We start from the raw sequence: 18,259 nt of genomic DNA, 5'->3' as shown, positions 1-18,259 counted from the left end.
TTTCATCTCTGTGTCCCCAACCCCTTGCTCAATGCTTGCCTTGTGGAACTGTGGAAAACAAGGGTTTCATCATTTGAAATTTTCTAGGTGGCACTAGCCAAGCCAGACCTTCTAACTCCCAGCTATGTTTGCTCAGTAATCTGAGAGGTGACCCTTGTTGAAGACCACAGGAAAAAAAAAAAACATGGAATAGAGGTCTAGGTTTCCTAAAATTCAGCCTGGCCCCAGCTGAGGGCCAAAGGGTTGAAACTCAGCCTATCTCTCCAGCTGGCCCATTCTCAGTGCTTTATCAGGAAGGGCGGAAAGGCATCAGAGTTTAGGGGATAGGGTTGGGGGTGACCTACCTTGGGAATGAGAGCAGGTGGAAGGGGTGGAGCCAACAAAACAATCAGCCTCTCTGGAAGCCAACCCGTCTTCACTGGGGTGGGTTTAAAAACCTCCAGTTCTTTCTCATCAGTCACTTCAGACTGCGTTTCTTGAGTAGCTTCACCATGAAGGGGCTACTGGTTCTGAGTGCTGTGTTACTGGCTGTCTTTGGCAAGGAAGACTTTTCGGGGTAGGTGGCTGGAGAGGGGTCATACTTTCCAGGTCTTAGGAAAGGGAAGCAGTTCCTGCTTAAAGCCTGGGAGAGACAGATGGATGGATGAAGGAAAGAAGCTGTAGGGGAGAGGGCCAGTGTGCCCTGGGGAGACAGAAAGACCAAAGGGACTGCTAGGCAGTGATATCCTTTTTTTTTTTTTTGCTTTTTAGGCAATTGGGGTTAAGTGACTTGCCCAGGGTCACACAGCTAGTAAGTGTTAAGTGTTTGGTCTGAGGCCGGATTTGAACTCAGGTCCTCCTGACTTCAGGGCCGGTGCTCTATCCACTGTGCCACCTAGCTACCCCCCGCCATCCATTTTCTTAAGGACTCTCTCTTGGGGCCTAGAGAAGATACACAGATTGAGGAGGAATCGACAGGAGAGGACTGAGCCACATTGGGAGAGGGATTTTAGAGACCCAGATTTGAGAAGGTGGACAGATGTGTTCTCAGGACTCTAAAGGAATAGGATGAGTAAAGGCTTGGGATGGGATCCACGCTACTAAGGATCTCTGGAAGCAATGTGGAAGAGTAGGTAGATAGATCACTGGACATGGAGTTAGGAAACCAAATTCAGCCTCAAATATTAGCGGTGTCATTTACCTTTTTGCGCCTCAGTTTCTTCCTCTGCAAAATAAGGGGATTGGAGTTGATGACCTCTTGAAATCTCTTTCAGCTCTGAAACTCTATTGCTATTATCCTTAGGTGCTGAGACTGCCCTCATTCTGGGATGCCTTTCCTTTTACCTTCTCTGGCCCCTGGACCTTTACACATGCACACACGCACACACACACACACATTATTCCCTTCTACTTCTGAATCATGAGCCACTTCATCTCCCCTTTCTTTTTTGTTCAGTTGTTTCAGTCATGTCCTACTCTTCATGACTCCACTTGGGGTTTTCTCGGCAAAGATATTGGAGTTTGTCATTTCCTTCTCCAGTTCATTTCACAGATGAATAAACTAAGGCAAACCGGGTTAAGACTTGCCCCGGGTCACACAGCTAGTAAGTTTCTGAGGCCACATTCGAACTTGTGAAGATAAGTTTTCCTGACTCCAGGCCTGGCTCTCTATCCACAGTGCCACCTAGCTGCCCTCCCCTTTCTTTACCTAAAGGGAAATTTGGGGCCACTGGGGGTCCTCCCTAGTGCCAGGAACACAACCTTGGGGTCCACTGTTCACCAACCAAGGATAGAGTGGAAGCTCACTCTGACCTGGTGCAGGCATGGAGGGTGGTGAGAGGCTGGTGGTCAGTAGAAAAACTTCGGAGATAGGAAAGAAATCCAGGGCTCATCCAGGCCATGCCATTCTGCCCCTGCATAGGCACCAAGTGCTTCGAATCTCAACAGCCAATGAAGCTCAGGTAGAGAAGGTGAGGGAGCTGGAGAAGCTGGAACATCTGCAGGTAAGAGGGCTGTGGTCCTGGAGTCACCTTTCTGGGAGAAAAAGTCTTCCTGCGAGGCCTGAGTATGGCGGAGATACAGGACCTGACCCCATCCCCGCTACCTCCAAACCCTCTGCCCCACCCAGACTCCCACTCCCAGCCCCATCAGCTTCTTGTTTCTATCTTAGGTTTCAGCCTACCCTAAAGAATAGCCTGCCCCTTTGGAGATTCTGGGCCTTTGGGGCTGAGTGGTGCCTATGGAGTTATTGCTGCTAACTCCCTGGGATGGAAAAGTATGGACTGACCCCTCTCAGAAAAATGAACTGCAGAGACGTGGGGGCAGGACAGTGAAAAGAGCCCTACATAGAGGTCACAGGTCTTGGCTCTGCCACTCATTAGCTGTGTGACTTTGAGCAAGTCCCTTGACCACTCTGGGCTGCAGTTTCTTCTTCAAGAGTAAGGGCGTTGGTCTATAATATATAAGATCCCTCTCTTCTCTAACATTCTATAACATAAACACTCTATCCCTGTGCCTCCTTTGCCCTGTGTCATCCAGTTAAATTGTCAGGCTTCCTTTCCACAAAGCATTGGAATATTCTCCAATGCTTTTCTTTCTTTCTTTCTTTTTTCTTTTCTTTTTTTTTTTAGTTTAGTTTTGTTTTTTTGCCAGGCAAAGGGGTTAAGTGACTTGCCCAGGGTCACACAGCTAGTGAGTGTCAAGTATCTGAGGCCAGATTTGAACTCAGGTCCTCCTGATTCCAGGACCGGTGTTCTCTCCACTGAGCAACCTAGCTGCTCCCTCCCTTCCCCAATGGTCTTCATATGGACAAGATGGTGTGGGCTAAATGAGAGTAAATTTTAAAAATTCAAGACTGGTTGAAAGATTTTACCCAGAGAGTAGCCATTAATTGTCCAAGGTCAATACCAGGGTTTTCCAGAGCTCTATGCTTGGCTCTGTGAGGATTAACATTTTTTATCAAACACCCGAATAAAGGCATAGATATTTGAGGATGAATTCAAATTAGGAGATATAGCTAACTCCTTGTAGGACAAGGTCAGGATCCAAAAAGATTTCTGCAAACTAGAATATTAGGCCAATTCCAGTAAGACAAAATTCAACAGGAATAAATACAAATTACAGTTGATTTTGAAAACAACTTTATACATACAAATTGGGGATAGGGTTAGCTAGACAGCAGTTTGCCTGAAGAAGATCCAAGGGTCTTCATAGACCACAAGTTTAGTATGAGTTGATCATGTTGCGCATGTTAGTATGAGCTGATCATGATATAGCAACCCCAAAAGCCAAGACAATCTTAGGGTGCGTTAAGAGAGGCGCACTTTCCAGGTCTAGGGAGGTGACAGTTACCTGGTGAGACCATAGTTGCTGTATTGTATTCAGTTTTAGGGAGATCATTGCAAAATGCTCTTGCACCCTGAAGAAGGGTAACTAGAATAGTGAAGTGCCATATAAAGATCAGTGGAGGAAGTGGGGATGTTTCTCCTGGAGGAAAGAAGCCAGAGGGGAGCCATGACAGCTGTAGTTGAAGGGCTGTCATTTGACAGTAGAATAAGATTTTTCTGCTTGGCCCCAGAAGGCAGAACTAAGGACCAGTAGATAGAAGTTCCGGGGAGTTAAATCAAGTCAACAGGCATAGTGCCTACTATGAGTCAGGCACTGTGCTAAGTGCTAGGGATACAAAAAAACGACAAAGAGCTCACAGTCTAATAGGAGACATAACAGGCAAACAACTCTATACAAAACACAGGATAAATTCGGGATATTCTTGGAAGGCGCCAGTATTGGGGGGACGGGACATGTCAGGAAATGCTTCCTGTCAAAGGGGGGATTTTAGCTTGGACTTGAAAGAAGCCAGGAGGCAGAGACAAGGAAGGAGAGAATTCCAGGTGTGGGGGACAGCCAGCAAAAGGCATTGCAGAGTGAAACTTGATGTAATGAAAACCTTCCTGAGCATCAGAGCTACCCCAAAGTAGAATGGCTGCTTTCATTCTCACTAGGGATCTTCTTGCACAGTCTGCATGGCCACTAGTCAGGAATGCTACAGAGGAATGGATTTTTGTTCAGACCCATGATTGACTTGATAGATGGCCTCGATAAAATTATTCCTTCTACCTCTTTTTAAAAAAATGTCTCCCTCTTCTGTTCCTGAGCTTTTACATCCTCCTTTATAAGGGTCCGAGGACACTTCACTTTCTTTTCTTTAACCCACCTTATGCCCCTTTCATGTCTTTTCTGTCCCATTTTCTGGTTTACTCTCCCTGTTTTGTAGAATCTCCTAATCCCAAGTCACCATATAAATCACAGCTGCTCTTCTGGCTTCTTTTAACCTGTGTTCTAAATGCCAATACAGGAAATTTTAACCCACACATTCTCCTTCCTCCCCCTGGCTATGTATCCCTCTCTTTGTCCTGGTGTTTTAGCCAGCACACCTCGGACCCCCTGTGACAGTTACAGTTTTTGTCCTCTACAGTTGGACTTCTGGCGTGGCCCCTCCTACCCCTCCATCCCCATTGATGTCCGCGTGCCCTTCCCCAGTGTCCAGTCTGTCAAAGTGTTTCTGGAGGCCAATGGCATCAAGTATTCTACCATGATTGAGGATGTGCAGGTAATTGAAGAATGAGTGGCCATGGGTTGTGGAGGGCAGAGGGGGAATCAGCATGTCATCGAAGACCTAGGACTCTGGTTCCTTTAACAGAAGAGATCTCAATTCCCAATTCCCAATCCCTGAACCCCAAGCAAGTGGGAAAGGAAGAAAATTTTACCTTTGGGCTATCTTTTGCCCTTCAATTACCCTCAGTCACCCACTCCCAAATAGTCTATTGTCCTACCCCTGTGCACGCCCTTCCATTGTCCATTGACCTGCTCCTTCTCTCAAACCCTATTTTCTAACAAGCTCATCTGATTAACCCTAGTCAAGTAAGGGGACCCCTCCCTTCTTTCCCAAGTCAAACTTTGTACCATTCAACAAAGGCCTTCTGGAAATACTTGTGTTTCTTCACCTACATATGACTCCAGTGCTGGAAATGTCCAACAATAGCACGGCAGACCAGGGGGATGGTGAGATATTTGGTTGACCAGTGGGCATCAAATTCTACCATCTAGATAACCACCTGCTTCACCCATGTATCGGGTCAGCTCAGTTCTTTTGTTGAACCAGAATTACCTGGTCCTGCTTTTAGCATCTGTTTCCGAGGAGATAAGAGGAATAGTGGGGAGAATGGGGAGTAGACTCTTTCTTAACAATTGTCTCCTCCTCCAACTTTCCAGCTGCTGCTAGACGAGGAACAGGAAGAGATGCTTGCCTTCCGGTCGAGGGCACGCTCCACAGGCACCTTCAGTTACACCACTTACCACACCCTGGAGGAGGTAAGGGCTTCTGAGAGACAGCCTCAACCCCTGGGGATGGGCCACTGACTGATACCTTGGACACAAAATGGTACCCTTCCCCTGTTGTACAAGGCACTCCAGAGATGCTCTCAGATGATGTCCTAAACCTGAGACATTGGTCTCTTAGGATAGTAGAAAGAATGCTGGTTTCTGCCAGCAGAAAGACCTGGGTTCAAATCCTGATTTATACACTTAAAAGTGTGCAATCATGGACAAGCAAATTAACCTTCTTGAGCCTCTGTTTCCTCAAAGGTAAAATGGGAATAATAACAGCACCTGCCTCAGAGGGATGTAGTGAGGATCCAATGAGAGGATGTATAGTGTGAACCTGAGTGTTGCAGTAATGCTGGGTATTACCACTGTTGTTTTCCTCTCTCCCTCTGAGATGGGTGTGTGTGTGTGTGTGTGTGTGTGTGTAGAGGGTCTCTGAATGCTGAGTTTGGCTGGGTTTTGTGGCTCCCAGAGGATTTGGGGATGATGCATCTCTCATTCTTTTTTGGACTCATATTCCCTAATATCTAGAGCAAAGGGAGACATCAAGATGCTTGTAGAAATTGCTGCCATGGTGAATAGCATGAAGGAGTTAGGTCCTCAGGAGCATGATGGCTCTCGTGGGGTCTATTGGAAAGAACACCAGACTTAGCATCAGAAGACTGGTCTTCACAGCCCAGCTCTGCCATGGGCTACCTGTGGGATCTTGAGTATCTTTGGGAGTCTCAACTTCCTTTTCCATAAAATGAGGATAACAATAAAACTTGCACTATCTACCTTATGGCAGTGCTGGGAGGATCTCATGAGATAATGCAGCTAAAGTGTCTTATGAATCTCAAAGCATGCTCACTCTCTTTTCTATGCCCTTGTTTACAGATCGACGAATTTATAGATCTGCTGGTGGCTGAGAACCCAAACCTTGTCAGTAAGATTGAAATTGGCAACAGCTATGAGGGCCGCCCCCTTAATGTTCTGAAGGTACCAGAAGCCTAGACCTCCACGTACCTTTAGTGCCTCCTCCCCTCTTGCCCCCACCCCAGGCACAACTACAACCACACACATAGGTGTATCCATTCGTGCCCAAGAACATTTACGTATGCTTGGTCTTACAGACTTAATCAGGCATGTGTGCATGTAGCCATACAAATGGACACAGTCCCACAGGTGACTCAGATATTTCCAGGCTGATATTTTTCTTATAGAATATCTTGGGTTCAGATGAAGTCTGTTCCCACAGGGGTTTTAGAAATCATACAGAGCCATAACACAGACAGGGCAACAAGAGTTTTGTCTCAGGACACAAAAATTTAGAGGGTGTCAAAAAATAAAGTTAAGTAATGATTTTTAAAGATAGAATTTTGAACACAGTTGAACTCCTTAAACTGTGTTAAGCAAGGGAGTTTGGGAAGGAAGGTTCTAGCAGGAGGGGGAATCGGGCAAGGCTTAGTGCAGAAGATGATGCTTGACTAGCATTTTAAAGGAAGAGAAGAACTCTATGAGGCAGAGGGAAGGAAAGAGTACATTCCAGTGCAAAGTCACAGAGATGGAGATAGAGAGTAGAATAGAGAAAGCAGGATCACAGCGTGTGGGAAGAGGAATAATGTCTAATGAGGTGGGAAATATAGTTTAGGGCCAGGTTACATAGGGGTTTAAAAGTTAAACAGTGGAGTTTATATTTCATCCTAGAGACAATAGGAAGTCAATGGAATTGGTTGAGTTTAGAGGCTTTGAAAACAAGTTCACATGGTGAGATTTGCTCTTATTACTTTGGCAGCAATGTATAGGATAGACTGGAATGGGGACAGACTCAGTCAAGGCAGGGAGAGCAAATAGGAGGTTGTTCTAATAATCCAGGGGAGAGGTGATGAGGGCCTGATTCAAGGGGGTAGCTGTATGAGTGGAGAGAAAGGGTCAGATGTGAGAAATCTTGTGATGGTAGAAACCACAAGATCTGCTCTGGGGCAGGCCCAAGGTTCTAATCTAAACCAGCTCCTCCTGAGAAAGGAACTCTGAATTGTAGAGTAGATTCCATCTTTTGGGGGGTTGTCTGCAGCAGGGATGCCTCCCTCATCACAAGTTTTAACCTGTCTGTCCCTTCAACCGCAGTGGTGGCTAAAGGAAAACCTCCATAGCTCCTTATTTCCTGTCTTTGTTAAGGTTTCATGACTGACTCAGAGAAAAGGGTCAGATGTCATTTCAAGACTTCTTGATGGAGAGCACTTGGTCTGTGAGGCAATAATGATGCTTCTCTTCATGCTTCTACCTGCATGAAGAAGAGAAACACACAGAGTGTGTTGGCAGGGATGAGAAAGGGTGTAATCACCGACTTCAATTATTTGGAGGGCCATCCTGAGGAATAGAGAGCCTAGACTTACTTTGCTTGGCTCCAGAAAGTAGAACTACGTAGATTTAGGCTTGAGGTATGGAAAGCCTTCCTAAAAATTTGAATGGTCAAAGTGAAAAAGGGGATCCCTCTCCCTGAAGCTCTTCAGGAGGAGGTTGGAAAACAAAGCCTTGTTGTTGATGCTACAGAGGGCTGGACTGGGCTGGAGGCATTTCTGACTTTGAGATTCTGGGACTGCTGTTATTATCATCAGGCCTGGTATCTTCCCAGCCCGCTCTTCAGAACGCCAGGATATTTGACAAGGGAGAGGGAAGCTTCCTAGCCCTGGGGGATTGGCATGGGCTCCGTAGGCACCTCATTATGCCCCACATCTTAAGAGAATAGGGCAGGAGAGAGATAACTGAGTGTGGGGAAGTTTCTAGTATCAGACTTTTCCCTGTAGAGAAAACGGGACCTGAAGCTCAGAACACAGATCTGCTGAGGAAGGCAATCAGTTGAGAGACTGTACTGAACTTTATCCCTCTCTTTCTTCTCCAGTTCAGTACTGGGGGAAGCAATCGCCCTGCCATCTGGATCGACACCGGCATCCATTCCCGGGAATGGGTCACCCAGGCCACTGGAATTTGGTTTGCTAAGAAGGTAAGACCTGGGGATTGAATTTAGGGGGGAAGAGGAATCTGTTCACTGTCTGAACTGGGAGGAAGGAATATGGCCCTGGGATGACCTGCAGGCTTTATGCTCCAAGAGAGTGCCTTCAGGTCCTTACTCTGCTCACCCAAGATTCCATTCCTGCTGAGGCCATTACTTCCCATGACTTCAGAGGGGCCGGGCAAAATTAGACACTACTGGTCTCAAGAACCTGGGCCTTGTTAGTCTGAGTCCCAGGCCAAAGGGGTGAAGCTGACTCCTCTCAGTCTCTCACTCCTCCCTTTGTTTGGAGAGAAAAGTCGAGGGAAGCTAATTTGTTTTCCTAGGACGCCAGCCTCTTTGTGTTTCTTAGTTTGTCCCTCTTTCACCTAGATCACTGAAGACTATGGTCAAGATGAGACGCTCACTGCCATCCTGGATTCTATGGACATCTTCCTAGAGATTGTCACCAACCCTGATGGTTTTGCCTATACCCACTCCTCGGTATAGTGCCCTTCCTTTGCCCCATGTTCCTAGACTTCTAGAAGGGCTCTCCTAGCTAGGTTTCAGTTCCATGGTCCCTGGGGAAAGGATAGCCTCAGGAGCCGACAAACTGAGCTGTCCACCCAGGGTCTACCAATCCATGGAGACAAAGGGTGGACTGGTGGGTCCTTGCCTTATTTGGACACCTCCTACAGTTGCTGGTCCAATCCCAAGAGGATAACCCTATGTTTTCTTCACTTTCTGCCCATTAGACATCAGATTGCTCCCTATTACAATCCCATCTTTCTTAATTACTGAATATACTGGATTTATCCCTTCCTCCCCACCCTTCTCCCTGCTGCACTAAGCGACAATATTCTTATTTCCTGGATAGAGCCCAAATTAAAAGACTCTTCATGCTCATTTTCAAATCCCACCTGCTCCACAAAGCCCTCCCTAATGCCTTTGGCCCAATCAGATCTCCCTCCTTTCAGAAGTACGAATGCCCTCATTTATAATCAGTCCCACACGGCTGAACTCTAAATTATTATCTAATGGTTTGACCTAGGTTAATTCTGCTCCCTAACCAGGTTGTTGGCTCCTGATAATAAACTCATCAAGATCAGGGGCCGTTTCTTCTTATGTATTACCCAGTCCAGTCCCGGGCACCTTAGGTATATTTTTGTTGGTTGATTGATTTTCCCTTCCTTGTTCCAGAACCGACTGTGGCGTAAGACCAGGTCCATTAATGCTGGATCCAGCTGTGTTGGTGTGGACCCCAACAGGAACTGGGATGCTGGCTTTGGACGTAAGTCAAGATAAGGCTCCCAGGGTGGGATCAATGAATCAATCAACAAGAATTTATTAAGTGACTATTATGGGCCAGGCATAGTACTAGGTGCTGGAGATACAAGTAAAAAGAAAATGAAATAATCTCTACTCAGAGGAAATTTACATTCCAACAGGGGTGACAAACACAAATAAAATATATATGGCACAAGTGTAAAGTTCATAAATACATTTGTTGCTGTTCAACTCTTTGTTAACTCTTTTTGGAGTTCTCTTGGCAAAGAGACTGGAGTGGTTTGCCATTTCCTTCTCTAGCTCATTTTACATTTGAGGAAACTGAGGCCAACAGGATTAAGTGACTTGCCCAGGGTCATATGGCTAATAAGTAACTGAGTCTGGATTTGAACTCAGGTCTTCCTGACTCCAGGCTTAGTGCTCTATCTACTGTACCACCTACCTGCCCTATATAAGTACATTAAAAAATAGTTAAATACAAGGTAATTTAAGAAGGAAGGGGCTTGGTGTTGGGGAGATAAGGAAAGGCTTCCTGCAGAAGACAGTACTTGAGCCATATCTTAAAGGGAAAAGAGGGTTGCTGTGAGTTGGGTATAGAGCACAGATTTAAAGTTGGAGGGGGCCTTGAAGGCCACGTTCTTGGTTAAGTTCTTGCCATGTGTTAAAGCTGATGACCAAATACAAGAAACAATAAGGTCCACACCCTCAAGGAGTTTATATTCCAATGGAGGAAGACCATCTACAAAGGGGACTGAGGGGACCATCTAGTAGCATGGTGTGGAGATGGCTGAGAACTAACACGGGGGTCAGGTTCTGGGCAAGATAAAGCAAGGCTTATCCATCAGAGTCCAGCATCCCGGGGCACTCTAAGATTCTAGATCATGTTCTTAACCTTTTTTTCATGACACAAATTCTTTTGGCTATTAGGTGAAGCCTATGGAACCCTCCTCAGAATAATGTTTTTAAGTGCAGAAGATAAAATGTATAGGATAATAAAGGATACAAATTATATTGAAGTGCAGTTATTAAAATTTTTTTTTCAAGTTAATGGTGGGCCATCTAGTTAGGAAAGTGGATAGAGCACCGGTTCTGGAGTCAGGAGGACCTGAGTTCAAATCTGGCCTCAGACACTAGCTATGTGACCCTGGGCAAGTCACTTAACCCTATTGCCTAGCCCCCCCCCAAAAAAAAAAAGAAAAGAAGAAGCCCTGTTCTGTTCCAACCCTTCATTTTACAAAAGAGGAAACTGAGGCTCGGTTAAGTGATTTGCCCAAGGTTATTGTGAGTGACAAAGGAAGGTTTAGAAACTGACTCCAGATCCATTGCTCAGTCTTATGGGACAGAACAAGACTTGTGCAGTGGAATCAGAACTCTGTTGTGAGTGGGGAGAGGTAATGGGAGATCAACTGAACCTCCTGAAGCCTAGGATTGCTCCCCAAGGAAAGATGCTGAGGATTGCCCCCAGTCTGAACAAGTAAATCTCAAGAAAGGAGTGATGATGAGAAGGATGTATTTAGGGATATTCTAGCTTAATCCTCAACAAATCCCCTATCCATCTATAGCATTTATAGGGCACCTACCACGTGCCAGGCACCATGCTAAGCACTTTACAAACATCATCATAGCAGGTGGGTGCTATTATTATCCCCATCTTGCAGATGAGGAAATTGAGGTGAATAGAGGCTAAAAGACTTGCCCAAGCTAGTATATATCTGAGGCTGTATTTGAACTCGTCTTCCTGACTCTAGGCCTAGCATTCTATTCTCTCTCTGTCTTTCTCTCCTCTCTTTCTCTCTCTCCCTCTTTGTCTCTGTCTCTCTCTGTCTCTCCCTCCCTCCCTCTCTCTCTTTACAAGATAGTAACAAAATTGCCGTTCTGCCTTTCTTTTGGTTTTTGTTTTTTAGGATTTTAAAAACAGGTTTTTATTGATGCCCTTTTTTCATATCAATCACTGCCCCCTAATCTCCCAACCTAACATCACTAGAGAAGGGTTCATCAATAACCTCTGTGTTCCCTTTCCAACTCAGGCTGTGCTGGACCTAGAGCATAAGCATTACAGTCTCTACCCCCCCAATGCCTCATATCTGCCACTATGAACTGTCCCTGTCTCTATGGTGGTGGTTCCCATCTCACTCCTTTCCGCTGTTCCTTGGGCCCCCAAAACACACACACACACACACACACACACACACACACACACACACACACACAGAATAAAAAGATGGACTAGGAGAAGCTACTGATTCTGGTTTTGAAAATGCTAAACCTTGTCTTGTTTCCCACAGTCACTGGAGCCAGCAGCAACCCCTGTTCAGAGACTTACCATGGCAAGTCTGCCTTCTCGGAGGTGGAGGTCAAGTCCGTCGTAGACTTTGTGACTAACCATGGGAACATCAAGGCTTTCATTTCCATCCATAGCTACTCTCAACTCCTCATGTATCCTTATGGATACACAGCTACCCAGGCTACCCACCAGGCAGAGCTGGTATGTTTAATCCTCCGCCCAGTCCCCACTCCAGCCTTCACCAACCTGTTCAAAGGAATAGTTAATTGTCTTCTTTATAATCTTGATTTTTGTATGTTCTGAAAATAAGGCACATGGTACTTTTCCCTCCTGTTACATCCATGATTCCTTACCAGCCTCATGTGGTTTCTCATTTTCTAGTTGGGGAATGAAAGATATTGGGTACCATATTGTAGGTTCCAAAGCAAGGGGTTGAGGTGATCTTCAAACTCAGGATGAGATTGCTTCACGCTGCCTTGTTGGTAGGGAGGAAAGAGCCCGGCTAATAGAATATTGAGTGTCTTCTTAAATGCTCTATTGTGGGTCTGACTGCCAGTCTTATGGTCTTCCCACAGAAAACAACAGAGAGCTGAAGAAAGCAGATGAGGGGAACACGAGGGAACTGTGCCTCTGGGTGGGACTGTCAGGGTGGCTGGTTCATTTGGATGCTTCCCCTGAGGGAGGGTGCCTCCCCCTAGTCCCACCCTCCTCACTCCATGCTGAGCAGGGTTCTCCACCAGTCATGAGATTATTCTACAGTCACTCTCCCTCCTCCCCATCTCTAATCCCATAGACCCCATGTGTCCTCAGGAGATCTTTAGACTTCTTCCTTTTATGACCAGTTTTTGTGTGTGTGTGTGTGTGTGTGTGTGTGTGTGTGTGTGTGTGTGTGTGTGATTCTGTTTTTCCCTCAAGGATGAGGTGGCCAAGGCTGCAGTGGACAACCTGGCTTCTCTGTATGGGACCAAATACGAGTATGGCAGCACCATCACTACTATCTGTAAGTGACCCCAGTGGCTCCTAGCTAAAGACAAAGCAGAGGGAAGGTCTTTAGCCTGGGCTCTCCTTGCTCTCAGAGAGTATGTCAGGGGGAGGAAATAGCCCATGGAATGAATTGGGCCTGGGCACTGGGCGCTGGAAACTGGGAAGGTGAGAAGAGTCCTGACCAGACTGACCCAGCTATTATAATGGAAGACCAGTGACTATTCCTGGTCCCCCGACTCACAGGCCGATCATTTAGAACTGGGGTCCTTAACCTAGGGTTCACAAACCTTAAAAAGTGATAACAATATTTTAATGTTATTGGCTTCCTTCATAATTCTATTTTATTTTATGCATTTAAAACATTATTGAGAGATAGCCCATAGCCTTTGCCAGAGTACCCAAGGGGGCCATGACACCCAAAATGTTAAAACCCCCTGTTTTAGAAGCATCTAGTCACTGAATCATCCCTTCAGTCACAAGATTATTCTACATTCACTCTGCTTCTTCCCCATCTCTGACCCCATAGACCCCTCTCTATCTTTAGGCTTCTCCTATTATAAAGAACGTGGCCAAGATTTAGCACTGGGGGGCTTAGAGATCATCGTCCAACCCCCAAGTTTAAAGATGCGAGAAACTGAGGCTCAGAGAGATTGTAACATGTCCAAGATCACACAGATCCTTTTAATCCAGATCTGGTGTTCCTTCCATTCATCACAAGGTTTCTCTCTCAAGAGAGTGAGACTTCTTTACCCTTTGGGTATACCCTGTCTTGTGTATGGGGGTGGCTAGGTGGCACAGTGGATAGAGTGCCAGGCTTGGAGTCAGTAAGGCTTATCTTCATGAGTTCAAATCTGACCTCGGATACTTACTAGCTTTATGACCCTGGGCAAGTCACCTAACCCTGTTTGCCTGTTTCCTCATCTGTGGAGAAGGAAATGGCAAACTACTCCGGTATCTTTGCCAAAAACAAACAAACAAACAAATGGGGTTCACAAAGAGTCAGGCACAACTGAAAAGACTGAACAATCAGAAGTCTTGTGTATAGGCAGACTAAGCAGTAACCTACCTGGGATGATCAGAAAGTGTCCCTGAAATGTCTCCCCTGCCTAGCTTACAAGATGCTTGAAATTTCACTGTGAGAGATTTATTTCACTGACAGAAAATTCTGTTCCAGAAAGGGCAGTATATGGTGATGAACATCTTAGCGCAAATAAGTCTACCAAAGAGCCTTTAAGGGGTGGGAGGTGGGGGGGAGGCCAGGAAGTGAGTGAAAAATAACAAAAGAGGGGAGAAGGTGACGAAAACCTCACTTCCTTCAGAATGCAGCAATCAATCCCTGTTCAATCAATCAATCAATGAATCAACAAGCATTTATTAAAAGTGCCTCCTCCGTGGGTTGCTCAGAGGAAGAGGGAGGGGCTTGGAGCCGAGAAAACTTGAGTTCAAATCCTGCTTCAGGCACTAGCCAGATCTTTTAACCATCTTGCCCTCAGTTTCTTCATCTGTAAAATGACGATAATAATAGCATCTGCCTCATTGGGTTAATTAATGTGAGGATCAAATGAGATAATGTATGGCAAGTACTATGCAAAACTTAAAGCATTCTGTAAAGGCTGCCTGATGTTACCAGTGCTCTTGTTGCTGCCAGCCAGGCACTGAGCTAGATGCGGGGATACAAAAGCAAAAAGGAAACAGCCCCTGCCTTCAGGGCACTTATGTTCTCTAGGGGAAAACAATATAAGTACATATTGATTGGTTTGGGTTTTTTTGTTTTTGTTTTTTTTGGTGAGGCAATCAGGGAGGTTAAGTGACTTGCCCAGGGTCACACAGTTAGTAATTGTCATGTGTCTGAGACTGGATTTGAACTCATGTCTTCCTGATTCCAAGGCCAGAGCTCTATCCGCTGCGCCACCTCGCTACCCTCTTATAAGTACATGTTCAGAGATGCTCAACACATGTTTGATGGAATTGTGATTTTTACCTGAGTCACAGGCCCCTTCCAGAGGGCAGAGCAGAGCAAGTCCATTCACTCCCCAAGTCTCAGTTTCAGGGGTTGGGTTAGCTGATCTCTGAAGGTCTGTCTGTCTAGTCCCAACCCTCTCTGTAGTTTCCAAACCCTTTCTGAGTTAGGTTTTGACTCTTACTGGGTCCTAAAGTTCTGGTGGCCTCCTCCTCTCTCATCTTCTAAAGTTTGGAAAAGAGCATCGTTATCCATTGCTTATTGCAAAATTGATAGATCCCTACAGGGACTTCTCGGGCAGCTTTGAGATAGAGACAGAGACAAAGATGGAGAGACAGAGAGAGGAGAAAGGCAGAAAAACAGGAGAGACAGAGAGAAGGGGGGAGGGAAAGCAAGAGAGAATGAAAGAGAGAGAAGAGAGAGGAGAGAGGAGAGGAGAGAGAGGAGAGAGAGAGAGAGAGAGAGAGAGAGAGAGAGAGAGAGAGAGAGGGAGAGAGAGGGAGAGAGAGAGAGAGGGAGAGAGAGGGAGAGAGAGGGAGAGAGAGAGAGAGGGAGAGAGAGGGAGAGAGAGAGAGAGAGAGAGAGAGAGAGAGAGAGAGAGAGAGAGAGAGAGAGAGAGAGAGAGAGAGAGAGAGAGAAAAGAGCTGGTGGGTCTCTAGCACATTTTTCATCGCCTTCTGGCTTTGTCCCATGCTGACCAGAACCCCATGGGTTCGGCAAGTTTAGTTGTCCTAGCTGAAATGGATATATGATACAAACATAGCATTTAAAGAAGCTTTAAAGGTGTCTGAATGGTCTCTCATTATCCCTTAAAGTACTAACAGAACTAGTATTTGTCAGTTTCTTGAGGCTCCCTTAGGTTCAGGATCCAACATTTTGAATGGGTTGCTTGGGCAGTCACTATACTCCTCTCAGCCAATTAGTTAAGTACTTTTTGAGGCCTCTCCCACCTTCTCTCTCTCTCTCTCTGTCTCCTCTCTCTGACTCTCTGTTTCTGTTTCTCTCTCTCTCTATCTCTCTGTCTCTGTCTCCCTCCATCTCCTCTGTCTCTCTGTCTCTCTCTCTCCCTCCCCACATATACATCCATGCATATATATATATATATATATATATATATATATATATATATATTTATATATATATATATATATATATATATATTTATATATATATACACATAGCAGTACAGACAATATATATTTATACACCTAGTACTGTCCTAGGTACTCACTCAGGTGGTGCAATCATATAGATCGCTGGATTTTGGAGTTGAGAAAACCTGAGTTCAAATCCTGCCTCAGATATGTACCAGCTGTGTGATCCTGGGCAAGTCCCTTAACCTTTACTTGTCTCAGTTTCTTCATCTGTAAAATGGGGATAATAATAAAAATGAGATAGATGGCCTAAGTTAAGTTCTTTGCAAACCTCACAGCGCTACATAAATGCTAGCTATTATTGTCTCCACCTGTCTAAACATCTGAATTAAAACAAACAAACAAACAAGCAAACTTTTAAAGAGTGTGGTTAACTCTTGGGCTGACTTTGTTCTCATCCTAGACCAAGCTAGTGGTAGCAGCATTGACTGGACCTATAACTCCGGAATCAAGTACTCCTATACCTTTGAGCTCCGGGACACTGGATACTATGGTTTCCTGCTGCCTGCCAAACAGATAATCCCTACAGCCCAGGAGACCTGGCTGGGCCTTATAACCATTATGGATTATACCCTGAACCACCCCTATTGAGTCAGCCTTGGCTCCTGATCTGAGCTCAAGATCTCCTCCATTGTGGAACCTATGACCAGGGCCAAATAAAGTGATTCCGAATTGAAAGCAACACAGATGTATGTTCCTTTGTGGTGTTTTATTCTGCTGCTACTTTTAGAATTGAGAAAAATATAATTTGTTCCTACAGGTTTCATGGGGGTACTTGTGGGAGGCTGGACTCATTGACAGAATTCTAAGTCTCTTCTGAAGCTAAGGATTGATGCATTGAATCTGGAAGGAGTCTGTTTTAATTAGATTGTCTCCAGTAGGATCATAGGTCAGATTTAGATCTTGAAGGGACATTTCAGTCTTTCCCTGTCTATTTCCTAAGAAGTCACATGGAGTAGTGGAGCCCATCCAACTTGGAGTCAGAAAGTTTCAGTTGTGTCTGACTCTTTGTGACTTCATTTGGGGTTTTCTTGGCAAAGATATTGGACTGGTTTGCCATTTCCTTCTCTTGCTCATTTTACAGATGAGGAGGCTTAGGCAAATAGGGTGAAGTGACTTGCCCAGGGTCTGAGGCTGGATTTGAACTCAGGAAGATGAGTTTTCTTGATTCCAAGTCCAGGGCTCTATCCACTGCACCACCTGGCTGCAGTCAGGAGTTTAAATCTCCAGACTAGTTGTGTGAGCCTAGGCAAGTGATACAATTTCTGTGACTCTCTCTGGCTGTGGAGGAAAATATAATAAAAGGGACCAGCACTTTACAGAAGAGATGCATTCCATCCAAGCTGACTTTGAAGCAAATTTACATAAATTGAATTTAATTTTATCCCACTTACTCCATCAAAAAGTAGAAAGGCATTTCATCAGGAGGTAGGAAATAAACTCACAATCAATGAAAAAAAATGAGGTGATGAAGTTAGGAATTTAGGGTCAGTCCTGTGGAATGCTGGGAAACTGGATGATTGTGGCTTTTAAGAGTTGTTGTATATGCCCACACAGAGCTGGTCTTTGCAATGGGTCCTCATGGCATTGCTAGGCCATCATATTGCTTATAGCAATCCTTTTTAACTGCTTGACTTTTTGATTCATAAGATCATAGACCTAAGAGCTGGAAGGGACTTCAAAGGCTATTACCTGGCACAAAGTAGGTACTTTAATGCATGCCTGTTGACTTGACCCTCACTTCAAGAGTAGCAAATGAACATAATTCATGGCAGAGGACATAAGCATCTTGAAGTATGAATGCTTGCTGCTGGAAGAACCACTGTCTTTTGAATCTTTCAAAGTGTAAGAAGAGCTAGAAAATAATTCTTTGAAGTTGATGTGTTAAAAACCCATATATAAAAACAGTGTCAAAATTTATTCCTTTTCTTCACAACTGTTACATTCTATAATCAAAGGAGTTGTAGGCTAAGGGAGGGTTTCTATTTGCCTAATAATGTCTCAGCTGGGTTAGCAACATCTTGAGAAACAGGAATTGATTTACTTCTAATTTCACATCAGAATAGCTCCATTTTTACATATTATAAACCCTCTCCCTCAGCTTGCAATTTAGGGCTTTATTTTCCTTTTTTTTTTTTAAAAAAGGCCTCATTTTGAAATGAGCCAGCATCTACTCTTGGAGCCTGTGGCTAATGAGAAATTCTGTTGTTACTAGGAGATGGACTATTAAGACCCTTGATATACAGAATAGCAAGGGA

The 18,259-nt window shown here is 45.0% G+C and overlaps 1 protein-coding gene across 1 annotated transcript; it reads left to right on the top strand.

Annotated features, from left to right (window-relative positions):
* The first annotated feature begins 475 nt into the window (after nucleotides 1–475).
* On the top strand, nucleotides 476–16,678 carry LOC110219194 (carboxypeptidase A1-like). The gene is made up of 11 exons (XM_021002333.1): nucleotides 476–556; nucleotides 1,901–1,982; nucleotides 4,454–4,588; nucleotides 5,251–5,349; nucleotides 6,238–6,339; nucleotides 8,243–8,344; nucleotides 8,726–8,836; nucleotides 9,533–9,623; nucleotides 11,905–12,104; nucleotides 12,819–12,903; nucleotides 16,405–16,678. The coding sequence occupies exons 1-11, from the start codon at nucleotides 492–494 to the stop codon at nucleotides 16,590–16,592; spliced, it is 1,260 nt and encodes a 419-aa protein (XP_020857992.1). The 5' UTR covers nucleotides 476–491; the 3' UTR covers nucleotides 16,593–16,678.
* The last annotated feature ends 1,581 nt before the right edge of the window (nucleotides 16,679–18,259 follow it).

This window comes from Phascolarctos cinereus, unplaced genomic scaffold, assembly GCF_003287225.1.
Source record: "Phascolarctos cinereus isolate Bilbo 61053 unplaced genomic scaffold, phaCin_HiC Scaffold_1;HRSCAF=81, whole genome shotgun sequence".
Taxonomy (NCBI): domain Eukaryota; kingdom Metazoa; phylum Chordata; class Mammalia; order Diprotodontia; family Phascolarctidae; genus Phascolarctos; species Phascolarctos cinereus.
The sequence above is the reverse complement of the archived record's forward strand: the minus strand, read 5'-3'. Positions and strand labels throughout refer to the sequence as shown.